The sequence below is a fragment of the Simochromis diagramma genome, unplaced genomic scaffold, assembly GCF_900408965.1.
Source record: "Simochromis diagramma unplaced genomic scaffold, fSimDia1.1 OVJJ01000361.1, whole genome shotgun sequence".
In the NCBI taxonomy this organism is placed as follows: domain Eukaryota; kingdom Metazoa; phylum Chordata; class Actinopteri; order Cichliformes; family Cichlidae; genus Simochromis; species Simochromis diagramma.
This window is the reverse complement of record NW_024386860.1, coordinates 9160304-9183789: the sequence shown is the minus strand read 5'-3', so window position 1 is coordinate 9183789 and position 23486 is coordinate 9160304. Positions and strand designations below refer to the sequence as shown.

General features: G+C 38.5%; 1 protein-coding gene across 1 annotated transcript; it reads right to left on the bottom strand.

Annotated features, from left to right (window-relative positions):
• Positions 1 to 4686: 4686 nt before the first annotated feature.
• rspo1 (R-spondin 1) lies at positions 4687 to 23075 on the bottom strand. The gene is made up of 6 exons (XM_040030379.1): positions 22637 to 23075; positions 16699 to 17361; positions 14559 to 14753; positions 12157 to 12300; positions 11339 to 11563; positions 4687 to 7395 (listed from the first exon to the last, which is right to left on the bottom strand). Exons 2-6 carry the CDS (start codon positions 16793 to 16795, stop codon positions 7226 to 7228), a joined length of 831 nt encoding a protein of 276 aa, XP_039886313.1. The 5' UTR covers positions 16796 to 17361; positions 22637 to 23075; the 3' UTR covers positions 4687 to 7225.
• Positions 23076 to 23486: the final 411 nt, after the last annotated feature.

Genomic DNA, 23486 nt, shown 5'->3' with positions numbered 1-23486 from the left:
CCCTTACTTTCCCGTAGGAACGCTACGTTACTGCGTTACTAAAACCGTGATTTTTTGCAAGAATGTCTCATGACAGTGACATAAGCAAGTGGCAACAGCTGTGTGCAGATCAACAATGGATAATATATCGAGTGCGGGAGAGAGTATGAGCATGCAGTGTTTAAAGCGTGGAAGTACTGACCTTACTTTGAGTTTGATTCCATAAAAAGTGACAAAAACATTAGCGTCCGTTGTCCGTGGGAAGAAAACTTCTTTTTACAGCGAAAACCCCCCCCTAAACTTCCAAGCAAGCACTGAGTGCGCTACCACGTAATGGGAAATTCACAGAGAAACTCGCGGATTCTTCCACTGACCGCTGCGGCACACCTGCACCAGGGTAAACCACCGCCTACGCCACTCCTGCTTTACAGGTGAAAATAGAGCAAAAGGACTGCTAGTCTTTGACTTTATTTATTTTCTGCTGTGTTTTACTTGCATCTATTTGAAAGACTGAGTGTAAACACACGCAAAAAAATTTATTTTATGTGCTGGAATGTGCAGAAAATAGGTTTAAATGTTAAACTAATTTCTTCCAGTCAGAGAATGTTGCATATAATTAAATTTTTGCTTGATGCATAAAGTTAAAAGATTAAAACTGATAAAACAAGTTAAAAAAAGAGACTTTTCCTTTTGATTACATTATGTATGATGGATTATGCAGAAAAAGTAGAATTGGGCTGAAAAATCTATCGCTTTATCACCTATTCAGGTTGTAAATCGTTTTAAAAAGTAACTAAGTAACTAAGTAATTAATTACTTTTGAAAATAAGTAATCAGTAAAGTAACAGGATTACTTTTGGGGGGAAGTAATCAGTAATTAGTTACTGATTACTTTTTTCAAGTAACTTGACCAACACTGGTCTTGACCTATCACATATCTTGATAGGAACATTGAAAGTGGGTGCACTGTTTTGCTAAAATATGTGCATGGAAATTTAAACGTATGAGGTAGTGTATAAAGTGTATGGTGTATAGTGTATAGTGAGTTTGTAAGATTCTAATATGCCTGAAAGTAAATATTTGGTTTGACCACCTTTATTCTCCAACACAGCCTAAACTCTCTTAGGCAACTTTCAGTTATTATTCATCTATGTTAGATAGCTGTTAGGCCTGTCAGCAACTTCTTGTTGTGTCGTCCACCTGTCCAACTAACTGTTTTGAAGTTAGGTGTAAAAAGGTGTCCACTTTAAAAGCTGTGAAATGTTCAGATATATGGACTCAAAATGAACAACAAAGGAGCCAGTGTCTAAAGGAAAACTTTGAAAAACCTTCAGACAACCTGAAGAACGATTGCTCAACACCGCTTTAGAAATGACCAAAAAGAGAAAGCCTAGCTCTTTGGAAGGATAATAAAAACAAGGTAAAAGACTTTTACAGCATTACAGTCTTCAGCAAGGCATTTTCAAAGATCTTATAAGCTCGTGAAATTTTTTTGTAGTGATACAAAACATTTTTTAAAATAAAAATCATTTTTACAAATGATTGCTTGACAAATTTGGCACCACTGTATATAAAATATAATAGAGTATTATAAATAAAAGGTATGTGATCACTGTAAGCGTATTTATTTTAAACGATACACCTTACAGACCTTTACCATTTAAACATATAAACAGACGCAAACGTCATATCAAAATTAAAAACTGTCCATTCTTTTAACATGTAGTACCATTTTATAACCAAAAGAGGGCAGTGCACTTCAAGTATCATACCTTCCATCCTACAAGCATCTCCCAACCTTTCCTCTTAAGTACCAGGAATTACTGACGACCTTTTTCAGCCAGTCCCTTCCAGTTAAATCAAGCTATATTCTAAACGTTCTTAAAAATAACTTGACAGCTGACACAAGTTAAATCATTTTCCCAGCCTCTTTCTTTAGTAAGTGTTGAGTGAAGACTACCAGAGTTGAGAAATCCACTGACACCCTAAAATACCCCTATGTTTGGGTCTGGCACTAAACATTGAACCTAAGTTTCCATATTAAAGAAAAGGTCCTTCCTCACTAAGTCTTTTAGTTCTGATTTCCATTACACGTGTGTGTTTAACTGTTGTCAGATGCACATTTGTGATTTGTCCTTTCTCACAAAGCATCCTGGCTTGCCCTAAAACACAAAATACTTCTGTTATTTTGATTTAGAAGCCCTACTTTTATTGATATCTGCTGCTGGTCAAACATGCCAAACTGTCAGTACTGATGTACAATTCTCTGGAATATTTTTGAATCAAATAGGACATTTTCTTTTTGTAGATTTCCAGAAACGGCCTCTCAGATCTTGAGCCACAGAGAGCGTATGTTCGGCTTTAGAAATGATCAAATCGGATTGCTGATGGGACATCTGCAGAGGCTGATCTTTAAAGTCATTGAAGTTACTGTAGTGTACTGTGCATTCAAGTTCAGATTAAAATTTATATCTCTGAGATGCCTTTCAAATGTTATCATTTTTAAGTTAAATTATAAGCATTTAATTATATATCCACAACACCATTCAAATCAGTACACATTACACTGTAACCTTACAGTATTTTAGAGCAAAAACTCAATTCCCTTGAAGTATAACAGCTGAAATAGGCTCTAAAGGCATGGCTCAGTTACTTTATATGACAGCCTTTATTGACTATGGGTTATTCTGAGGAAGCTGCATAGTATCAAAAGATATAAAAATAAGATATGAGGAGATAGATAGATAGATAGATAGATAGATAGATAGATAGATAGATAGATAGATAGATAGATAGATAGATAGATAGATAGATAGATAGATAGATAGATAGATAGATAGATAGATAGATTTGGTGTGTTTTGAAATAACAGTATAAACTTTAACTTGTATGGACAACTTAGAAATACCACAAACAAGGAAGTTCATTCCTGGAAACAGTTTGACAAAATCATCAAACAGACGAGTCAGTTTATAAAAACAATTTGTGATGGTCACAAGAAAAAAAAGTAATGAAAAATTTCAAAATCCTGTAACTGAATCTTCTGATCTGAGATTATTTTAACTACAAATGCCATCAGAAAACAATAACAGATTTGATTTAGTTGCTCTCTAACAGTAATCTTTGTCATTGTTAGATTTTTTTTAAGGGTTGTTATAGTGATAGTACTATTTTGTTTACATTTGGTCAAAGCATTGTGCATTCAAGTCCAGCAGGGTGTTCCCTGTTGATGTGATGCACTTTCTGGGGTCTGGGTTAAAAGCCAAGCTAAAGTAATGAAATCATTTAGTGTTAAGAATCTTGGCAAATCAAGGGCACCCATATACTCCAAAGATTTACCATTCATTTCTCTTGGAAAACATGGGAGCGGGGAACAAGAGAACGAAAAAAGAGAGTGGGAGCTGAGGGAGAGCTCCGTCCAGTGGAGCCAGGGTAAGAATTTATGGTCAGGAAGAGCGATGAATGTGTAATTTACGGTGCATACTCTACCATTCCCCCTGCCCTCCCCTTTGGTAATGAGAAACGGCTGTTTGTTGTGGGGCCAGTGCATGGTATACCCCCTCCCTTCTGGCTATGACACACCATTAGTTTTTATTTCTGTCTCTGCTTTTACGACCCCTGCCCAGGCGCCAGCATTTGGCCAGTGATCGGGACCATCACACCATCTAAGCCCTTCCACCTCTCGAAATGGCTTCCTGTAGCCTGAGAAAAAACACGCCGTAGCTACAGAAATCTTTCAAATTGGAGATAGATAGCAACATACTAACAGCTCCAATCTACCAGGTTTATATTCAGCACAGCGAGGAGGAAATGGCTACTTAAGGTACAAAACTGTCCAAAATAGATCACATTGAACAGGACTGACCTTCCTTGTCACATATTTTGTTTCTCTCTGAAATGAATAAATAATTACTATTTTCATTTTTGTTATGATTATAATAACAGTCCTAATTTTGGTTTGGCTATCATATCGATTGCTTATGTAACTGTATTCACCTAAAGTCACATTTCTCAAATTAAGGCAACACAGCTGCATTGAAAGGCTAGAAAAAGAGCCGCAAGAGCAGCCATCAAAAAGAACAGGATCTTAACTTTGAAGTGAAGCAAATTATAGCAAATTTGTGTGTAGCTGACTCTTGGGTTTTTGTTGATACTGATTTTAATTTATTCTGTATCTTAACTTGTTTTCATGGAATTCAAGTTTCTTATTTATTTTACTCTAATTTGTGTGCAGTGCTTTGTGACAACTTGCTTGTAAAACACACTTTATATATAAATGTTACCAACTTAACTGAATTATCTGCTGCTGGAATAAAAAAAAAAAACCCACCCATGATGCAGATTACAAGTAGGAACATTTGTTTATGTGGCCATAATGACATTAAAAAGATCAAAGTTAAACCACAAAATCAGAGGCAAGTTGATATTTTGTTTATCCTGTTCCTTCTGAATAAGCTTGACTAAGCTTGAGATTTGTACAAAAGTAGTACTTTAACTAAGTTAGGCTGACTGTGTTTCTTTCTGGAAGTGAAAAAAAGACTAAAAGTAAGGAAATAAGACCACCTTGTAAAAAGGAATGAATTCATTCAAGTATATGCATAGTACTTGTTTTTACTGTAAACCCCACAGCAGCAATTATTTGTCATTTATTGACAAATTAATAAAACGGCCAATCTAAAATCAAACAGACCAGGTGCAACATGAGCGTAGGAGTGATGCTCGTTAGCTTCATCTGAACTTTATTTAGGCTTTCACAGAATAAGCTATACATGATAGTACTAATACTTTTAAATTTGTTGATAAACACAGCTTGACATATTCAGTATCACAACTCATAGTATGAATGAATAATAGAGCGTGTAACTTTCCCCGAAACTAATACCTTGTTTAACAAACAGACCCATGGAAAACACTCCATCCGCAATGTCACAAAGCCAGTTTTTACAGTATACGTTTATAAAATGCTATTATCGTTCTGAAATATGAGCAGTAGGGAACATTATATTTGTGCAAAATCTTCAGACCCTGTTGCAAACATACTGATTAGTGATGATTTGATGGCTTATATAGTAATAATTGGCTTGTATTTACTGCGTATTCAATATATCACTGTGCATTTACATTTTTTTGCTGTTTTCCACATCCTTTTCCTTCAATCTGTTATATCAGTATTACCATATACTATATGTGCAAACATCAACAAACCTACAAACAACTAAGTTCTGTCATCAAACTACTTGAATTCGTGCAGGAATGCATATAAACAAACACCCAGACTTCAGGCACAAACAAACAGATGCGCACGCATACACACACTTGCACACACATGTAATCGTTTGCCATGCAAATACTCATTTCTGTGCAGAGATATTTTCAGATACAAACATTTTTTTTTTCAAAACAAACATTAAGCTATCAAATGACAAAAGTTTGTGACTAAAGACCAGAGGATATAAGATGTGCGCCCAGTAATCCTCCTCTGCATTTTCTTCAGCTTGTTTTGGAACAACGACTCAATTTTTGTACACAACACAGTGGGTTTTAAATCAAACAATAAAGATGTGACTGGGGTACAGACTTTCAGCGTTAATTCAAGACATTTGACAAAAAAAAATGTATTAACTGTTTAGGAGTTTAAGATGTTTTATGCACAGTCCCCAATTTTCAGAGTATTGATTGACAAGCAGTTTTATGGCCAGGTGAGGCCTGTTCTCTCAATATTACACAGCAAATTAAACAGATGAATGATCTGAATTTGAATCTAAGGGTTGTGTGTATATCTTCAAAACTCTCAATATGAAGTCCAAATGAAAGTAAAGGAGGCCATCATCAGGCTGAAAACCCAAAAAAACCTACTAGAGAGATAGTCTTAAAAAAGAATGAATGGACCAGCCAGCAAGTAGTTTTATCATTGTCAAGGTCTACAATCAAGAGATGCCTCAAGACTAAATACACTCAAGAGTAAATACAGAGGGTTTACAACAAGGTGCAAATCACTGGTTACGCCCAAGAACCAGAAGGTCAGATTAGATCAGCCTTTGCTAGAAAACATCTAAAAGAGCCTGCCTCCTTAGCTAATTCTAAAGAGTACAGGGCTATAGTCTGCGCTCAGATCCAGCCGAAAGCTGCAAAACCGATCTGGTGCTTCAAAGTCCAGATGGATTAGGATCCACAGCACTACTACAGAAGAAACCCAGTAGTTTTTCAAGGTAAAGAAATGGGATATTCTTCAGTAGCCAGGTTAATCATGTGATCTTGAAGTCAATAAAGAATGAATTTCAGTTAATGGAGACAAAACTGAAGGCAGAGAGACTGACAAGCAAGGGCATATTGAAAGTGACTACAATCACTAAAGGACTAATGGAGAATCTAAAGGAAGCACAACATTTGGTAATTCATTGACTGTAAAGGTTTAAAAAAAAGCATGAAAAATAATCTTTCATCTAAATTATGGCTGAATTTGAGCCTCTTAAAATGGGGGGACTATGTATAAATAAATGGCTGTAATTCCAAAAAGTAAATGCAATACTTTTATGAAACCTCCTGAATCAGAGCTCAAAGATCATGTATTTTTTACTTGATTTAAAATCTGCTGTTGTGGTCTACAGATGACGTGCTACAAAAAATGTGTTTGTCCAACAAATTATGAGCCTAACTGTATAGAAGACTTCTGTCCTCAGCAACCACAAGTGATTTCCAGTGCCTTTCTTTCTGTTTCCTTTCACAATAGGAAATAAAGGTACCAATACGTAATACTTTCTTTGTCTTTACATCACAGACAGTGACAGTTGAGAAAATCCATCTGCCACCTCTTACAAACATGAAAACAAATGGAGAACAGACGGTAATTAAAATCAGACTGGAACAAAATACATCATGGACCAGAGGAGATTTCGGCATCCCTTCATTCATAATCAGGCTTGAATGCTGCATTTAAAACACATGGTCTGGTCTTAATTTAAGAGTGGTCAGTTCATCACACAAATCAAGTCCAACCATAGTCTTCATTTTGGCTTTGCTGTCCAACATTAAGACAGCATGTCTCTTCCAGATATGGTGAGCTATTCAAAAAGCTTCAGGGAATCTTTTGTGTTTCAGCAAACCTCCAGTTCTCTCTGCATCTTCTACAATGCAGCATAGCAGCATTAATCCCTTCCTTCAACATCAATCTGTGTCTGTGGCTGACACTGCTGGGCGAGGCATTGTCTCTGGTTTTCTCTCAGCCTCATCCAGCAGGCGTCAGCGCTTAGGTGACAGAGCTGGTTGTGATGCTGGGAGCAGTGGTCGTCCTGCTCTGGCCTTTTCTCCGCTTTCCTCCTCCTCCTCCTCCTCCTCGACTATCTTGTCCTCGCCCACGTGCGTTCTCCCTTTCTCTCCTGTTTGTATCGTCTTGTCGGTCTCCTTTACTCTTCCTCTCTGAAAAAAAAAAAGAATGTATAAGGAAAAAAATTGGGGTTATACTACATATTACTGTATTTCTTATATAAAAGGCATCTGCCCCAACAAAATGTTGCACATAGAAATACTCCTGCTTGGCTAAAAACCTCCTGAGGGGTTGTGTTATGCATCAGAACTTTTAATACAGGCTACCAGACATAAACCATAGTCAAGAAATCCCAAACAACAAAAGCTAAAATAATGTTATGTTTAGCCATGGTGACAGTATATGTATAGCAGCAATTACCGCACAACATGCAGCCAGCAAAAAATAACACATCTAAACATTTGGAGCCAGTTTGTCCACGACTGGACTGAAATAACCCAACAGCTGTTGAATCAGTCTCATGTCTTCAGTGTAGACGTTCACGGCCAGAGGAGGTAGAATGCAAATCCCTTTAAAGTCTCCCTGACTTCTGCGGCATCACCTTTCACCTTTGTTGTTTTCAGTAAAATATCTTCATAACTATCGCACCTGTTGCCTGGAAACTTGATACAAACACCTGTATTCCCATGCAGACGGGTTGTAATCACAGTGATACTCCCTTTACTTTTTTATCTCCAATGCAGTCGGGTCCCAATAAAAAACTGTGTAACACCAGCAGAAAATGGTAATCGTAATTAATATTGGATCTCCTAACACCTGCATATTGATATTTTCATAGCATAGCTCCAAGCGCTGCAGTACCTAAGTACATTCTCACAAAGGTGTCATCCACACGCTAAGCTCTCAGTCTGTTTAATTTCTCTTTCAGCAACCCACTCCCTTGTCCCACTTGACATACACTCAAACCTCCCCGCTAGTACTCTTGCATTAAAATTCACAGCAGTCACACATTTTAAGAGCATAATTGCTCTCTAAATGCAAACATCCATCATTGTGTGGTTAATTTCCACACTAAACCTGTTCATAAAAGTGAAGGGCTTAGATCGGCTGGTGATTTTAAATTACAGCACACGTACTGACTGTAAGAGCGGAAGGGACAGACAAGTGACAATTTGCTGTCACATAAATCACATCTGGCTTAATGAGTTAAACATCGTCAAGGACCCAGTAATGGCCCACAATGATATGAAGAGCTGCCGGAAAGTGCAAATGGACACGAGGCTTGTGTCTAGTGTCAGGTTTCAGTTTAACTTTGTCAACTTTAACTTTGTCAACTATTGTTTAGGCAGCACTGAAAACTATTTGATTTTGTATATACGAGGGAGCATAGTTACGCTGGAGTGTGTTTGTTATAAAGTTGTGTGTTGAGACTCTCTGCACATCCGGAAAGCTGAGAGGACACGTGCCAAGGGCTGGACAGTGTTCACTGCACGGCTGACAAACTCAGAGCTTATGGCGCCACCATGTTCGTCTGCTGCTATGCAGTAGTAACTTTATGTCTGTGTTTATCTCCCTACCAGCACTTTTAAATTTGTCACCCATTCAATTGTGTTCAAATTGAAAGAAAAGAAAAAAAAACTCAAGCCATGATATTTCACAAACTTGAAAAAGAGCAGAATTCTACAGTGAAATTCAGTACATGGGCGTGACGTAATTTTGATGTGAATGTGAACAAACCTAACACAATAACATTTATCCACCACTGACCCATGCATGTCACAGTTACTTTAGTCTGAACTGTAAACGAGAAGGCTCAGTCCCACACAGTAGTGCACAAACAGGAATAACATGTTTTTTTTTTTGGAGCTATTAGTGCCAAAAGTGGTGGAAACTTCACTAAGATCTCATTTGTTTAGTTGACTTAAATTACATAAGATGAGTTTGTCCAGCTTGTTCATCATTTGTCTTGAATGAATAAACATATTTCTAGACTTTTATAGAAACTATTAAAATAAACACTTAATATTGAGAAGTAACAGATTCGCTTTAAATCACTGAGACACAATGAAAGAGAATGGCATTAAGTAAGGGTCTTCAATCACACACTGCAGCCTCTGAGATGATGTGCTTACTGTGTAAGGACTTAATTACTTCTATAACAAATCACTAATGGAGCCAAGAAAGGCGGACTCCATCAGTTTATGACAGCTCTGATTGCAGCTCCTCTTCATCCAAGCTAAACAATTTTGCCTGACAAATGAAATAACACATCCAGAAAATTTTGTTTTCGCATGAGACCTTTTTGTGGAGCTTCAGGAAAAGGGTGGAAAAAAAAATCGCAGCCAAATCAACACAAAGCGTGAGATCTGCAGACCACTAAATCACTAATGTTATACAAGGTCTGCCCCCTGTGTTTTATATAGCCAGTTGCCAGCCAACTCCCACCCCACAGATGAATCCACAGCTGCGCTCTTTTTGCAGAATTTACCCACATAAACTAGTTCATTGGAGTCGTGGTACCATCACGCATGAATGACCTCACAGAGGGAAACTCATCCCTGTACGTTTTAGCACCAATAAGCGTCTTCAGTTTATACACGTTTACCTATTTAACAGTAGCTTACTCAATGTGAACGATCACATCCACAAAGCTTCCACAACTCATCTCCTCAGATCAAACCTAACACACCCTTTGCTTAAAATTCGACAATCTACATAGCAGTTGTTTTTATAATATTTCACTATTCAGTATTATTCTGAACCAAAGGCTGAATTTTTGTTCCAGGGTGCTGGCCCCACACAGAGCAAATCTGCCACTCATTTGTCAAACTGCGCTGTAACAGCCTGTCCAGTGAAGCGGCCCCTCCTCACTGAGCAGTTACGAGCCATGCCAACCTCTCTCATTTCCCATTACCGCAGATCTATGGGAAAGTGTCAGATCATGTTCTGTTTTTTAGACTCAGACCCCTGGAGAAGAAGAGAATGATACCAGAGTATGCAAGCCTCCACCATGTTTACTCACATATATCAAGCCATGTCATCTGTTACGTGTTGCAACATCTGTACTGTGGCCAATTAATATTGTTATGCAATGCTGCTGCTGTGCCCGAAATCCCCAAAGCGTGCCACCGAAAAATAAAGACCTTAAATACTGCTCATTAACAGTTCTCTAAGTCTTGTAAATAAGTTTACAGTTGAAAATTGGCATATTATGCAAAGCAGATTAATATGGGGGTATTTAAAGACAAAGAAACTTTCTAACAACATTTCATTAGCAATAACTCCTTTGCACCTAAAGAGACCAAAGCCGATGATATGAATCAGGAACAGGGTTAAACCCATCCACTTATTTTCCTGTCGTTTGCAAGCTTTATCACCCCCAGAATTGCTGCTGATACTTATTTATTTGTTTGACTAAGAAGCAAAATATTGAAATGTAAAATAAGCCTTATTTCTGTTTTTGTTGCATTTTTGTATTTAGTATGCTCAGGATGCTTGACTCAACTGAACAGACCGGTCGTTTAATAGCCGTAGCAGCAAATAAGCCCAAGAGCACTTAATAAGATGTTATGAAAACTGATAATGACCACTAACTGGTGACAATGATTGTTCACCCGCTGGAGAGCAAGCTGCTATGTGGATGAAAAGACCTCAAGCAAACATGTCATGGGCATGTAAACCTCGCGCTTCAGCAGTCCTCAGAACAAATAGCTCTTTCTAGCTCTGATCCTTATCCAGCTTTGCAGTGTGTAATGTCCGCCCTTCATCTGCTTGGCTCGCAGATGAAGTTTATTGTTTACATGCAGAAAAGTCAAGAAATTCTGTGTTCTGCTGTGGACTCTGCCAAACCAAACCCAATCAACACGCTGTGGGTCACAGACACACTGGCGAGAACGCAGGCCTTTGAATGTCGAGTACTGGTTCCATCAATCATCATACTGACTAAGAAGGAATTGCATAAAATACATGCAGTATAATACAAAATACATTGCCTCTTAACATGTTATCTAAGCCCATAAACATTTTAATATTTGACATTTATTAAGGGTTTCATCTTCAATCTGTTTGTTCGGTGCGTGTGTATTTGGTTTTTACCCCTCACACACGGCGTTTTGGTCACGACACACTTCCTCCTCTCTGTCTCGGCAGCACAGGTCTGCGAGGGTACAAAAGCAGGGGAGGTATCCGGACTGTGAACCTGCGGAAGGGGCACACGAACCCGGGACTGCGTGCCTTTCCTAAATCCGCATGTTTTGTTTTTCTTCATACAGGAACCCCATTGGCTCCACTCACCCAGTTCACACTCTGAGGCACGTTGACCTGGAATGAAAATAAATAAATAAATAAGTACATAAAAATGTGGAAACCACTAAGGTACTGAGTAAATGGTTCACAGCTTACATTTGCTTCACAGCCTCTCAGCAGTTTTAACTGAGGATAATGAGTTTAAGTAAATCTGAAAACAATTTTTGCTTGTTTGATCTCTGATGAGAGAAGGACAGATAGATGAAGCTGAAGGAACCTGAAAATGTAGCAAACTGCACAGCATAAAGTGCATGTAACAAAGTCTCGTTTTAGGGGCCCATTCAGTATATTCACTGTGGATGAGCAAGGCTAATTTAAAAGAACAAAAAGGCAGCTTAAGACTCCAGGTCTCTGGAAAACTGTGCCAAGATGTCTGGAGAGCTTTGAGTTTCCTTTGTGTTTTCTAACTTATGACAGAATCATTTTCACAAGAAATAAAACAACAAAAAGGGTCAGCCCAAGAGTTTGCTTTTTTTGTAAGAGTTCGCTTCGCTTTTCCAGACCCGAACATAGATGACTGATGAAATTAAGTGATAAGTAAAGTTTATAGATTCCAGCAAATCACTGTGAGTTGGTAAGCAGTAAATATAAAGAAAAAGACCACTCACCGACACACTCCATGGTCTCATTGACGGTGCGTTGGCCTGGAGGGCAGCTGACATAACATCTCCCACTGTGTGAATACAAGCCCTCCTTACATTTTGTGCAAAAATTGCGATTGAAACACGCTTCACAATTGTCTATTTTACATTCTGCAAAACACAGGGAGACAAAAAAAAAAGGAGTAAGTATTCTGTCAGTTTAAAGTCACGTTGAGACTGGAGACTGTGTTATTATTTTGCCTTCAAATTTTTGGTATTGGTCTGAAACCTTTCTGAGGTTAACGTAGAAATAATAATATGGAATATTCATTGTTCTCATTCATGGTTGTGAAGACTGAGGACAAGGGGAACTTAAATTTTATTTCCTCTGAGAGATTTATTAGTGATGGGGTCTTTTAAGGGGGAGTAATCCCTCTAAAAACACATGCACCACAGTCCTTGTTTTTTTGGAAACGGGGTGTGAATGAGTACAGCCAGAAGTCTATCCCTTCACTAACTTTTGGAAAAGTAGGCTTCTCCACACCTTAGTCTCATTAAATCTCTGACTCAAACAACCAACTTCTTGAAATTTGGATAATGAGAACCATAAAAGGATAAAAACCAGACATCGTAAAGGACTCCCAAAAGCTCAAGCTCCATCATGAAAGGCATTTCCTTATTCATTATATCTGAGAAAAACAGTGGAGGCAGGTGAAAATATCTCAGTATAGGAAATATATTTATAGCTATAGTTGATGTAATAGCATGTTAAGAATGTCTACTCTGCAGCTCTGGTCTGATACCAAGATCCAAAATGATAAAACGTCGAATCCCTCAGTGGGATTCTTCCGTCTCCCGATTACTATTTTCAAACTCTTGACAGCTAAATTTGACCGTCCTGACGTTTGTAGCCTTATAATGTAAGACATGTGTTTGTAACAACACATTGTGGAATGGTATGTATAAAGTTAGATTATTGGATAATGACCCAGGTTAGTCACCGAGGGCCTCAGAAAAGAATTCAGCAGCCTTCTGCAGCAAACTGGGACGGTGAATGAATGCCGCATTGAGAAAAACAGTTATAAATGAGATTCCATTTGTTGCAATCTGCTAAAAACACACAACTGTGTCATTAGCACTGATAAAACAAACTTTACGTACATCTGAAATAACCAGTTGTGAAAAAGTTACATCTTTATAACCAGAATTATAGGCTTTATCTGCTTTTGGTTTATGAAATCATTATTTAGCACTTGCTGACAGATACTAAGTGTTGTAAAAACGGGCAGTCAAGAACACTAAACTCAAAGCAATCACTGTCACTAAAGCAATGAATATCATTAAATGTGGTAATGACCAAACGACAAAGCAGCCCTCATTATATTTACCTTAAACAATCTTTCAAATGTTGCTGAGCAAAGAATAATCACAAGTGATTTAGTTCACACTCACATTCAAAGGAACCCTTTAACGCAGTTACTTAGTAAACAGGCGTGTATGCAGACCGTACTGTGCGTGATACATTAAGGTTCCATCAGAATAACAAGTGTGTAAAAGGGAAACCGAGACTATCACGACTGTGGCCTGGCATGAACTCTGCACATGAAGGCTAAATAAAAAACACAGACATCCTCTTAAAAAACAGACAAACAACAATGCATTACGAATGTTTTGGTTGGGATTTTTTTTCCAGTCTTGTTTTCTGCCCACACGTAAGAGGAAACAGACAACAGGCGGAGTTGCTGAAACTGCCTCTTAAAAGTATGTAATGTCAGTTTGTTAAGTACTGTGAATGTGACCGTGCTTTTGTCCATATTCCAAATGAGCCAAACCTGTCTGTAACCATAATAAGGACTATTTCAATTAAAACTACTGACATTCATTCTGATTAGGAAATAATTTGCTTTAGTTCATATTTTTCTTGCCCTTTTCCCATGAAAACAAGAAGCAACAGATGATTTAATCACCAAGTGGCTACTTCTATTATTACTCTCGCCTTTTTTGTAACGTGCATTATGTAATGAGGCGCTATATGGTATTCGCTCACAAACAGGATCACATAAGACAACATCAAAAACACAAAAACTGCAAAAATATGCAGAAATAGAGGGTGTCTATTATAGCAATAATAGTTTGACTTTGTTAGATTCACAAAGGGATTTAGAAAAAAGATAAAACAATCAAATAAGATACACAAGACAAAACTTAAACAGGTGAAGATGAACCGAGGATAAACACTTCCGCAGGCTTGTTCTGAAACCAGATGTGTGGAGTATCACAGAGTAAAGAGTTAGCTGGATCTTTTTACATATTTGCAAGATTCCATATGTGTATCTACAAAGTTAAAGCGCCTGCTGGCATCCTGTTGATATATCACTAACACTTGCATCATTCTGTGGTCAAGAGGGTACAACACAATTAGAACTCACGGGTGCATCGATTGTTGCCTTCGGGGTTCCTCATGCCAAAGTATCCCATGGGGCAGGAGGCAAGGCACACGCCTATCTGACGGATGTCATTGCGCTCCAGGAAGATGAAGAGCTTGGGCTTGCATTTAATGCAGCCGTTATACTCAGAACATCGGTCACAGCCTTTGGGGCAAGACGGGGGCCCCTCAGTGCTGACTGTGGAAACATAAGGTAAACAATGAGAAAGAAAAGGCCACACTGAGGTAGGTAACAGCATGGTCCACCGACGGGAAAAAAATAACATAAATTGTTTCCAGCCACATATGAATTTTAATGAGGAAATAAAAAAGGTCCAATAGTCAACAACCTGCCTAGTAGAAAAACATCAGGAATTGCAATATTTTTTTGGCGTCCTCACCAGTCATAAACATGCAAACATTTAATATTCCAACAAACAAGGGTTTAAGCTTAATTTAAGGGGGGTTTGGCCAGACATGAGTGGTTACTCAGTGTTTACTTCCAACTGCTTGTCAGAGATGCTTAACAGATTTTAACTTGGAGAAAGCCAGGTAACTGCGGCTGACAGTCAAGACCAAGAGCCTCTCAGATTCAGCCAACTGTCACTGGGTTCGGGCAGAAATGCTACGGTGACGACATGTCCGAAATATAGTTGCTGAATGTGTTGAACGAGTGAGGAATTTTAGCATTGCAATGCATTTACATTTCCTTTAATCTAATCCCAGACTTGGACATGAGTCCAGTTGCCTCACTCTCCAAAAAGGCACAATCTGCAATCTAAATCAATTTTGGGTAAATTGTGTAAAAGTGCACATCCACCATTCTAAGACAAAAACAGCAGTCATCTGAGTTGATTTACTGTCGTTTACTTTCAGCTAAAAATACACACAATCTTACACAGCCTGACCTCCTGCCTCCCTGACATAACTCGTCCGATAAAAGTATTAAAAGTGTTTTTCTATGAACAGATTAGTCTATCGTTATCCAGTTACCGCCAAGTCTTATTGTTACCACTAGCAACTATAAAAGTAGCTTGGGTGTCATCTTTAGCGACAGTAAATGATATAAGTTCAAGAACTTTTTTTGGTAAACAGTGTAGAGAGTTTGTGCTCTCGGTATGTTAAAATTGATCAGTCTGCTTTGATTAGTCAAGTCTGCACGATACTAAATCCTTTCAAAGAAGAAAAACAAACAGCCCTAAGACAGCAGAACAAGTCGCTCTGTCCTTTGTTTATTATCATTTTCTTGTTGTGGGGGATGGATGAAAAAAAAATGAACATCATTAAATCAAATAACTAAAGAAGAAGTGCAAATTGCAAACATTTATTTAGTATCTAGAGGGAATAAGACTGTCGCAGTCTGCATGGCACTCGTGTATATGGCGAGTGACCTCAATCCTTCTGTCTAAATTAGATGAACTGCAACGACGTCACTGTCTACATATACATCAGCGGACTTAACACAAACTGACACAAACAATAGCTATTCCTTACCAGTATGTGTGATTTTAATAATGTCACATCTGTTATTGTGGATAATCTTGGTATTATATGAATTCTGGTTCAGGGAGGTTGGGGTTAGCTTGGCATTGGCTGAAAGCTCCTTGTGTGTAAGGGAAGAATTATTTCAAAGCTGACAGTAATACCAGATCTAAGGCTCTGAAGCCAGAGATATACTGCGAGCCGACCTGAACACTGTCTTTGCGGTTGCGTGAGGTTAGAAAAATGCTTACAACAATATCGGCAGCATGGTCCAATTGAGAGCTAGAACTGTCAGGTACTCATTCCATTATGTGCCCACGGAGCCAGACACGAAGAGAGCGATGGCTTTGAGAGGGAATCCATCAAAAACCCCTTTATAAACAACCCTAATACCCAGAAAAGCTTCACATAAACTGAGAGAGGCATAATCTTAAAAAGAGGAAGAAACACGAGCCATTCTGGGGAAGCACTGAACCGAACATAACCCACCTAGGAAAAACAAATAGGAATGATGAGAAAATAAACAAAACGTTATCTTTACTTTGCTTGTTAAATGTTTATAAGGCGTCCACCACAGTGACTCAGACCACAGAAACGAGAAGCAGCAGTGCTGCTACGAAAGAAAAAGGAAATCAAAACAAACTGACAAAGTGAGAACTCACCGCGTCTATGCCGTCTCGCCTTGGAGAGCTTCAGAACATCACTGTGACCCATGGAGCTGAGAAAGACCATTGCCAGCGCCACCAGTCCCAGCTGCATAGTCTCTGTTGCCTTCCAGGCTATGCAGGGTCCCCCCCCTGCGACGAGATGGATCAGGTGGGGGGGCCACCTTCCTATGCGGGACAGGTGGATGCTTATCTTACTGGGATAGATGATCCCTCCTTTCTCTTGTAGTACTGCACTTCTTCTCTGTGTGTCTGTCCCTCCTCCCCAGTCTCTCTGTATCGTTCAGTCTAGTGGCTGACGCATCTAGAAGTCTGTGTAGTGGTGTGTGATGCCGCAGTTGCTTGTCCAAATGTCCCCGCGGCACAACAAGCCATCACGCTGGTGTTGGTTGCACTGGCAAGGCAGTAAAAAGGGCACAGCTGTTGATGAGGGAGGCGGGGGTCACGGGGTTGTGCAGAGACTGAAGAAGAGCAGAGTGATGGAGTTCAACAGGGTCATCACAGGAAGCTTGGGCTGAGCTTTCGATCGGTAACAGCGGATCTGCTGTTTAAGGCGGGTTTACTGTCAGTTACTGAACGACTAAATGGTTGCAGAGTGACAAAAGAAGACTGGCTGATTATGACTACAGCTGAATAAAGATTTGCTGGTATTAGAGCGTGCTGAAAAAAAAGAAGACAGAAACATGTTGAGGAACTGGACTGTTTCTAGATACAGATAGATACTAGTTGTTGAAGAAATGGTAAATCAATATTTTAACACTTTAACTCAAAACCCTTTTCATGTCTCTAATATGAATATAAAGCTAAGGCCAGTGGCCTGGTGGTTTAATTGGCTCGATCAAAAGGTGAAAAGGTCACTTGTACAATGTCATGTCACTTAATCACTATAAATCTGCGGTATAAAAATGAGAAGCTGCAGTCTTTTGGATCCAACCAGCTATCCTACCTCCCGCTTAACTTAACCTCTTAGGTTTTTCAAGTTGCCCATCTTAAGGGTTATAAAAGAACACTAGGAGTTTAAGTGCCTAGCCAGGAAATTGCCCCTACCCCACTTAACCGCTCACAAAACTGCAAATAACACTAAGTTAATATTGAATTTTTGCCTTTTTATCCACCCTTTATGCCAAGTTAAGACAGCCAGTTGGTGACTCTAACTACATCTTCATTGTTCACATAGCAGAATAGCTTCAATCTAACTCACAGCAGGAAAGTCAATATTTAAGTTTCATATTTTCCAAAATCTCACTTGCTTTATTATGTTTCCCAGCAATAAGAGAAAAGCTTGCTATCACTGCATTTATATGCACAAACCAGCAACATTAAACAACAAAGATGTTTTAGTTGGCCCAAACAGCATTCACTGCAGTGTGATGCATACTTTTTCTCTTTAACATTAGTGGTTTCTGTAATTTGAGGAACTAAAGCCATAACTGGATAAATCAAATGATCAGTCGTACAAAAAGGAAACCAAATCCCACAAAACAAACATAGACTTGGATAACAAATTGAACATGTTTATCCTTTGGAAATGCAGTGAAGTAAGTTTCTTCTGAGAAACGCACCACACAGTCAGACTGAAGGCCTTTGTCATATTTGGTGCTGAGATCTTTTTTCGATAGTGTCATGTGCTGCCTGTATTTACAGCTCTTGTGTGAAGAGGACACACAGAACATGTTAGCATCGGAACAATGGGAGGTCCTCCCTCGCAGCCCAATAAAGAAAAATAGGACCATATTTGGGTGTTGAGTCGGTTGTGGCTCTGAATCACACAAAGGACAACGCCATTTGGTGTGTTTAAACATTCCAGGAGGCAACATTGCACTCGTTGCTAAAATACAAATCAAAAGGGATGAAATAATTTCGTCCCTTTCGATAATTTCACAAGATTTATTTTAGGTGGCCGGAGACGAAAACATTTTGATCATGCACATCGAACTTACAGCTATAGTTTTACAGTTTCTAAATGTCATATCATTTTTTGTAGTTTGTTTCATTTCAAACTAATGAACACAAGCAACTGAAAATGTAGTACTGAAGTTATTTACACAACTATACGAAAGAAAGGAGAGTCACTAAGAACAAACTGAAACTACTACTAATAATTTACTGCTTAGTTTAATAGAGTTGCTGTTAGTTATCTCACAAAATTTGTCATTTCTAATAATTAGTATTGAAAAGAGGAAACTACTTTAGTAGACATTAAAATTTGATAGTATTATTTCAGGATAGGGCTGGGCCAATGGGGCTTCTGGGCACATGCCTAGGGCACTATGTACAGTTGGAGGCCCATCCAAGAGAGAAATGAGAAACAAATTACCAGGAATGTTTTCTCTTAACGCTTACTCTCATAAAGACAACTTTTAATGGCCTCCCCTGTACCTTTAATGATGAGTTTTGACCCCTCAGTATGTATCAATAAAGGTGTGGCTCTGTGACTATTACGATAGTTTCTGGGGGTTTTCTCAAGTACAGCTGCACAGGCAAAAATAACCGAACAATGAACGTTCCGTCATTTGTCATTCCGTCAACGGCATAAGAAGGCCTGAAATATGACAAAACCCCTTCAGTTTAGAAAAGAGCTTCAAGGGTTACTGCTACAACTACACATGTTTCTTTTCTTAGCTATTTATTAATGAGTGACTTATGTATATATATATATATATATGTATATATTGTACTATTCTTAGTTAGCATATTGTCTGTCTTGTTAATGTTGGTTTATAATGGAGCACTGTAACAAAAAATAATTTCCCCCAGGGATCAATAAAGTATTCTGATTCTGATTTAAGAAAATGATAATTGGTAGATGTCCGTAGATTTTATCTGCATCTTTCTCCCCTATCCTTTAAGGCTAGCAGACTCTCCCAAACTCAGCTAGCTAGTGGATACAGCACTTCCAAACTAAATGAAATGGAAATCAAAGCAAAAAAAAATTTTAAAAATTCAATTTTTGTTCAGGCAATTCAACATGAAAACACTGCAGTTAACTTTAAAGTTGTTGAGACATTCAGTAAGATGTCCTGCAAGCTGTAAATTAGTCGTAGCAGTGTAGCTCATAATAAAACTTTGGTTGAAGGGGGCAGGCTGCCATCACCCGTGGAGGCCTAGCTGAACCTAACAACCAAATATCCAAATAACCAGTAAACAGTTCTATTTTGTGTTTTTTAACATGGAAACCAAAAAGTTCATTCCCTTTCTAAATGAACGCATCCCAAAAGTACTTTTCCTGAGAAAAGCTTAGACTAATTCATTATTTTTTTCAATACTCATCCAGGAGCGGGGCTGTGGCGAGAGTCACTGAAAGGAGGGGGAGATAACAGACAGACAGGAAAACAGACAGACAGACAGGGAGAGAGAGAATGAGAGATAAAGAAGATAGTAGCAGTTTTGTTCGCGAAAACGTACATTAAATACAATATTATTGTTTTAAAAAAAACAAAAAAAGCTCTGACTGCTTCATTTTCCGTTTAACTCAAGGTACTTCAAAGAAATGTATTTTGATGGTTACTTGAAGTACAGTAAGTACAGTACTATTAAGTGTACATGTATGTCCACACTCCTGCATGATAAACCTCATTACTGAAGAAAGAAAAAAACACAAAACTGGTCATCAAAACAAGCTGGTTAGGGTCCACCAAACATTTGTGCCACAGAATCTGCAACTTGTTGATCTGGGCACGAGACATGGGTTTCCTAAATGGGGAAAATGTTGAAAGTCTCCCTAAGTTTATTTAATTCTTCATTCTTAATGACACACTATCTCATTGACACATCTCAGCTAAAGCATTATTTCCAGGAAAGAGCCAAAAATGTGGCTTGCAGCCAGTCTTCCACAACACCTGTTTGTTGGGTTTGAGAGTGGTGACTGGAGGACATGCTAAGACTGGATCAACTCAAGACATGTGCCAGAGACTCTTTCACCCAGCACTCCCACAACTGTCAAAAACCTAACTCATCCCACTCCATATGTGCTCTCACATGCTGCAGAGAGGAAGCACTGGGCTACAGAGCACATCAATCAGGAAAAGGTCTTTGCTGCCACTTTTAACGTGCCACATCACAATCAGTCATTTCTCTAGGAAAGTCTGGCACTTCAGCTTTAATAGTTCTCTGAAGCTGCTTCCTCGTCCATTTAACAGTCTGTCTTTACCCAACAATAGCCACAATCAAATGAGCACAATGGAACTAAGCCCAGCTCATCAAATAGTCAGGAGATTAAATTGCCTCCTAAGTTTGATCTATCAATTATTCAAATACTGAAAGGAAGCTCTCACACTGGGAATTTATTGAACTCGAGAAGGTGCCACAACTCTGAGCTCAGAGTTGCAAGTGCCTGTAACTCAACCTCAGAGCTAAACAATGATCATCTGTAGGTAAAATGTGTGCCAGAATTCCTCAATTACACAGAGACTTGCTGAAAGGGTTATAGAACAACGGCGATAGCGGAATTGTAAGTCTAAAACATAGAAGGCGATAAACTAAAGAGGCAGCGATTACAGATTTTATTTAATCAGCTTTTTCCCTTCATGAAAATAGGAAAAAATGTTAGAGGCACATTTTACCATTTACTACTAATTTACAGTAATCTGAAAACCTTCGATTTCAAAATTACATAATTTTAACACAGCATCTGCCACACAGACAATAAAAAAAGCAATTAGTGGTGAATTCTGGACTATTTATTTACTTACGCCCCCAAAATGTGGTCGCTCATGAATGCAGGAAACAGTGCAACGGCAATTTGTGGGCGAGTTCAAGCAGTCATACTTCATATTCGTTCTAAATTTATTTTGATATTTGTAAAATCCCTGACATGTATAGCCAAGACCTGAGCTTTGAGCTAACCAATTCACATTATCAAATTTGCAACACAAAGGGGAAAATAAGTGTTTACTGAAGCTGAGGCTCTAAAGAGAAACAGAACCAGACTCACAATCACATATACACTGATTAGGTTTTGATTAGGTTTGAATGTATGAATAATAAGTAACCTGTACTCATTCTATAGTATGGCATAACACCTGGCTGCACCAGCAGCACCCACAGAAGCCTCAGCTATTTTGGTAATCACTTCCTCTGTGGCTTAAGGAGTAAAGGGAGTGAGAAGTCAAATATGCAGCAGTTGTAACACACTCAACTCTTAGAGCAGAGCACTCAAAAGTATCTCTGGCATCTTCCCACAATGTAAGCACAAGCAAACTGTCTCTCTCTTTTTTTTTTTTTTTGAAGTTTTCATGTAGGACTCAAGACTGCACAGTTCCAGCAGTCTGAAGGTTTGATTCTGCACAGCTCATTTGGGCACGGTTCAGCTTTTCTGTTATATATTACTGTGATTAATGCTAGCTTTTATTTATTTTGCTGTCCAGCACTTTGTGGCTGCATGTCTGTAAAAGCAGATTTATAAATAAGCTTTACACACTTACTTTCTCTCTGGAGCACCACACATTCTAGTTAAAAGCTATTTGCTGTTCTTCAGTGGTGCTCAGCTGTCAAATCCATAAGTAGATATACAGATTAATACATTTGTGTAATGTAAAAATAGCGTGAGAAAAATAATAATAACCTTAATTATACTTCGGGGTAAATTTTAGTCTTTATATAAAAGTCTCATCATCTCAGTCCATACTCATGTGCCAAGATAGGCGGCATTCCCTCTATTCCACGTGCCACTGAGATAAGATGTATTATATTTAAACTATAATACATCTACACTGGCATTCACAATAGTTTGAAATAATAAAAAAAACTCTTAAGTTCTACAACTTCGAAACGTTTGTAAAATTAAATGCTGGCATATAAATGAACCTATACCACACTAATGTGTGATATATACAGGTGTGTATACCCACACGTGTGTCTGTGTGTGTGTGTGTGTATGTGTGTGTAATCCTACGACATCGGCAAGTACAAAACGTTGAAAAACAAACAGACTCACCTGCACACCGGAGCCCACGAAAATACTGTTTATGAACGCTCCGGTCTCCGTTTCCTTTTTTATAAGCGAAAATCTGTTAGTGGTTTGGTCACAAAAAACTCCTCCTCCATGAGACCCCCATGCAACTTTTCTGTCATCATTTAAAAAGACATGATTTTTATGATCCGTTAAATGCGATGCAACTGCCTTTAAGGCGGATTTACGCACACGGCAGAAAATGTGCAGAGGATTAAAATTCCATGCCTCCGACAAAAAGGATTTACATAAAAAAAAGTATACAGTAACACTGTATATATACATATATACTATATTCCGATTAAGTTAGCCACTCTGACTTTTCTAGTGCGCGTGTGTGCACTGGAGCTCCTGCGAGATGCGCGTTTTAAGTCCACTTTGAAGCTCGAACTGCATCCAAGTCAGGCAAGTACTTGCAAAGCCGCGATATGTGCATCCAAACCCCAGCACTGCCAGCGGGCATTAGAGGCCACACCCCTTACAATTTTACTGAGAAACAAAACCTGCGATAGTGTTGTGTAGGTTAAATGTAGCTGTTTAATGCAAGTTTCCATTTATTTCTGTATTCGATGTTACTGATAAAGCCTTTTATTTATGACCTTTTATCTGAAATGTAAAATAAGTTCTGTCTTTGATATTTATGGTTAAACATAAAATATAAGATAAAGAATATAAAGCATTTTGCTCAAGTTGCTGAATAAGGATGCTTTCAGATGATCTTCAGTACCTCCCACTTAGTTCCATGAAATGTGCCTTTTAGATGAGAATCAGATAACTGATTTCTGTCAGCTGAGTGGAGGAATAAAGTTGTTTTTGATAAGAAAATTATACATGT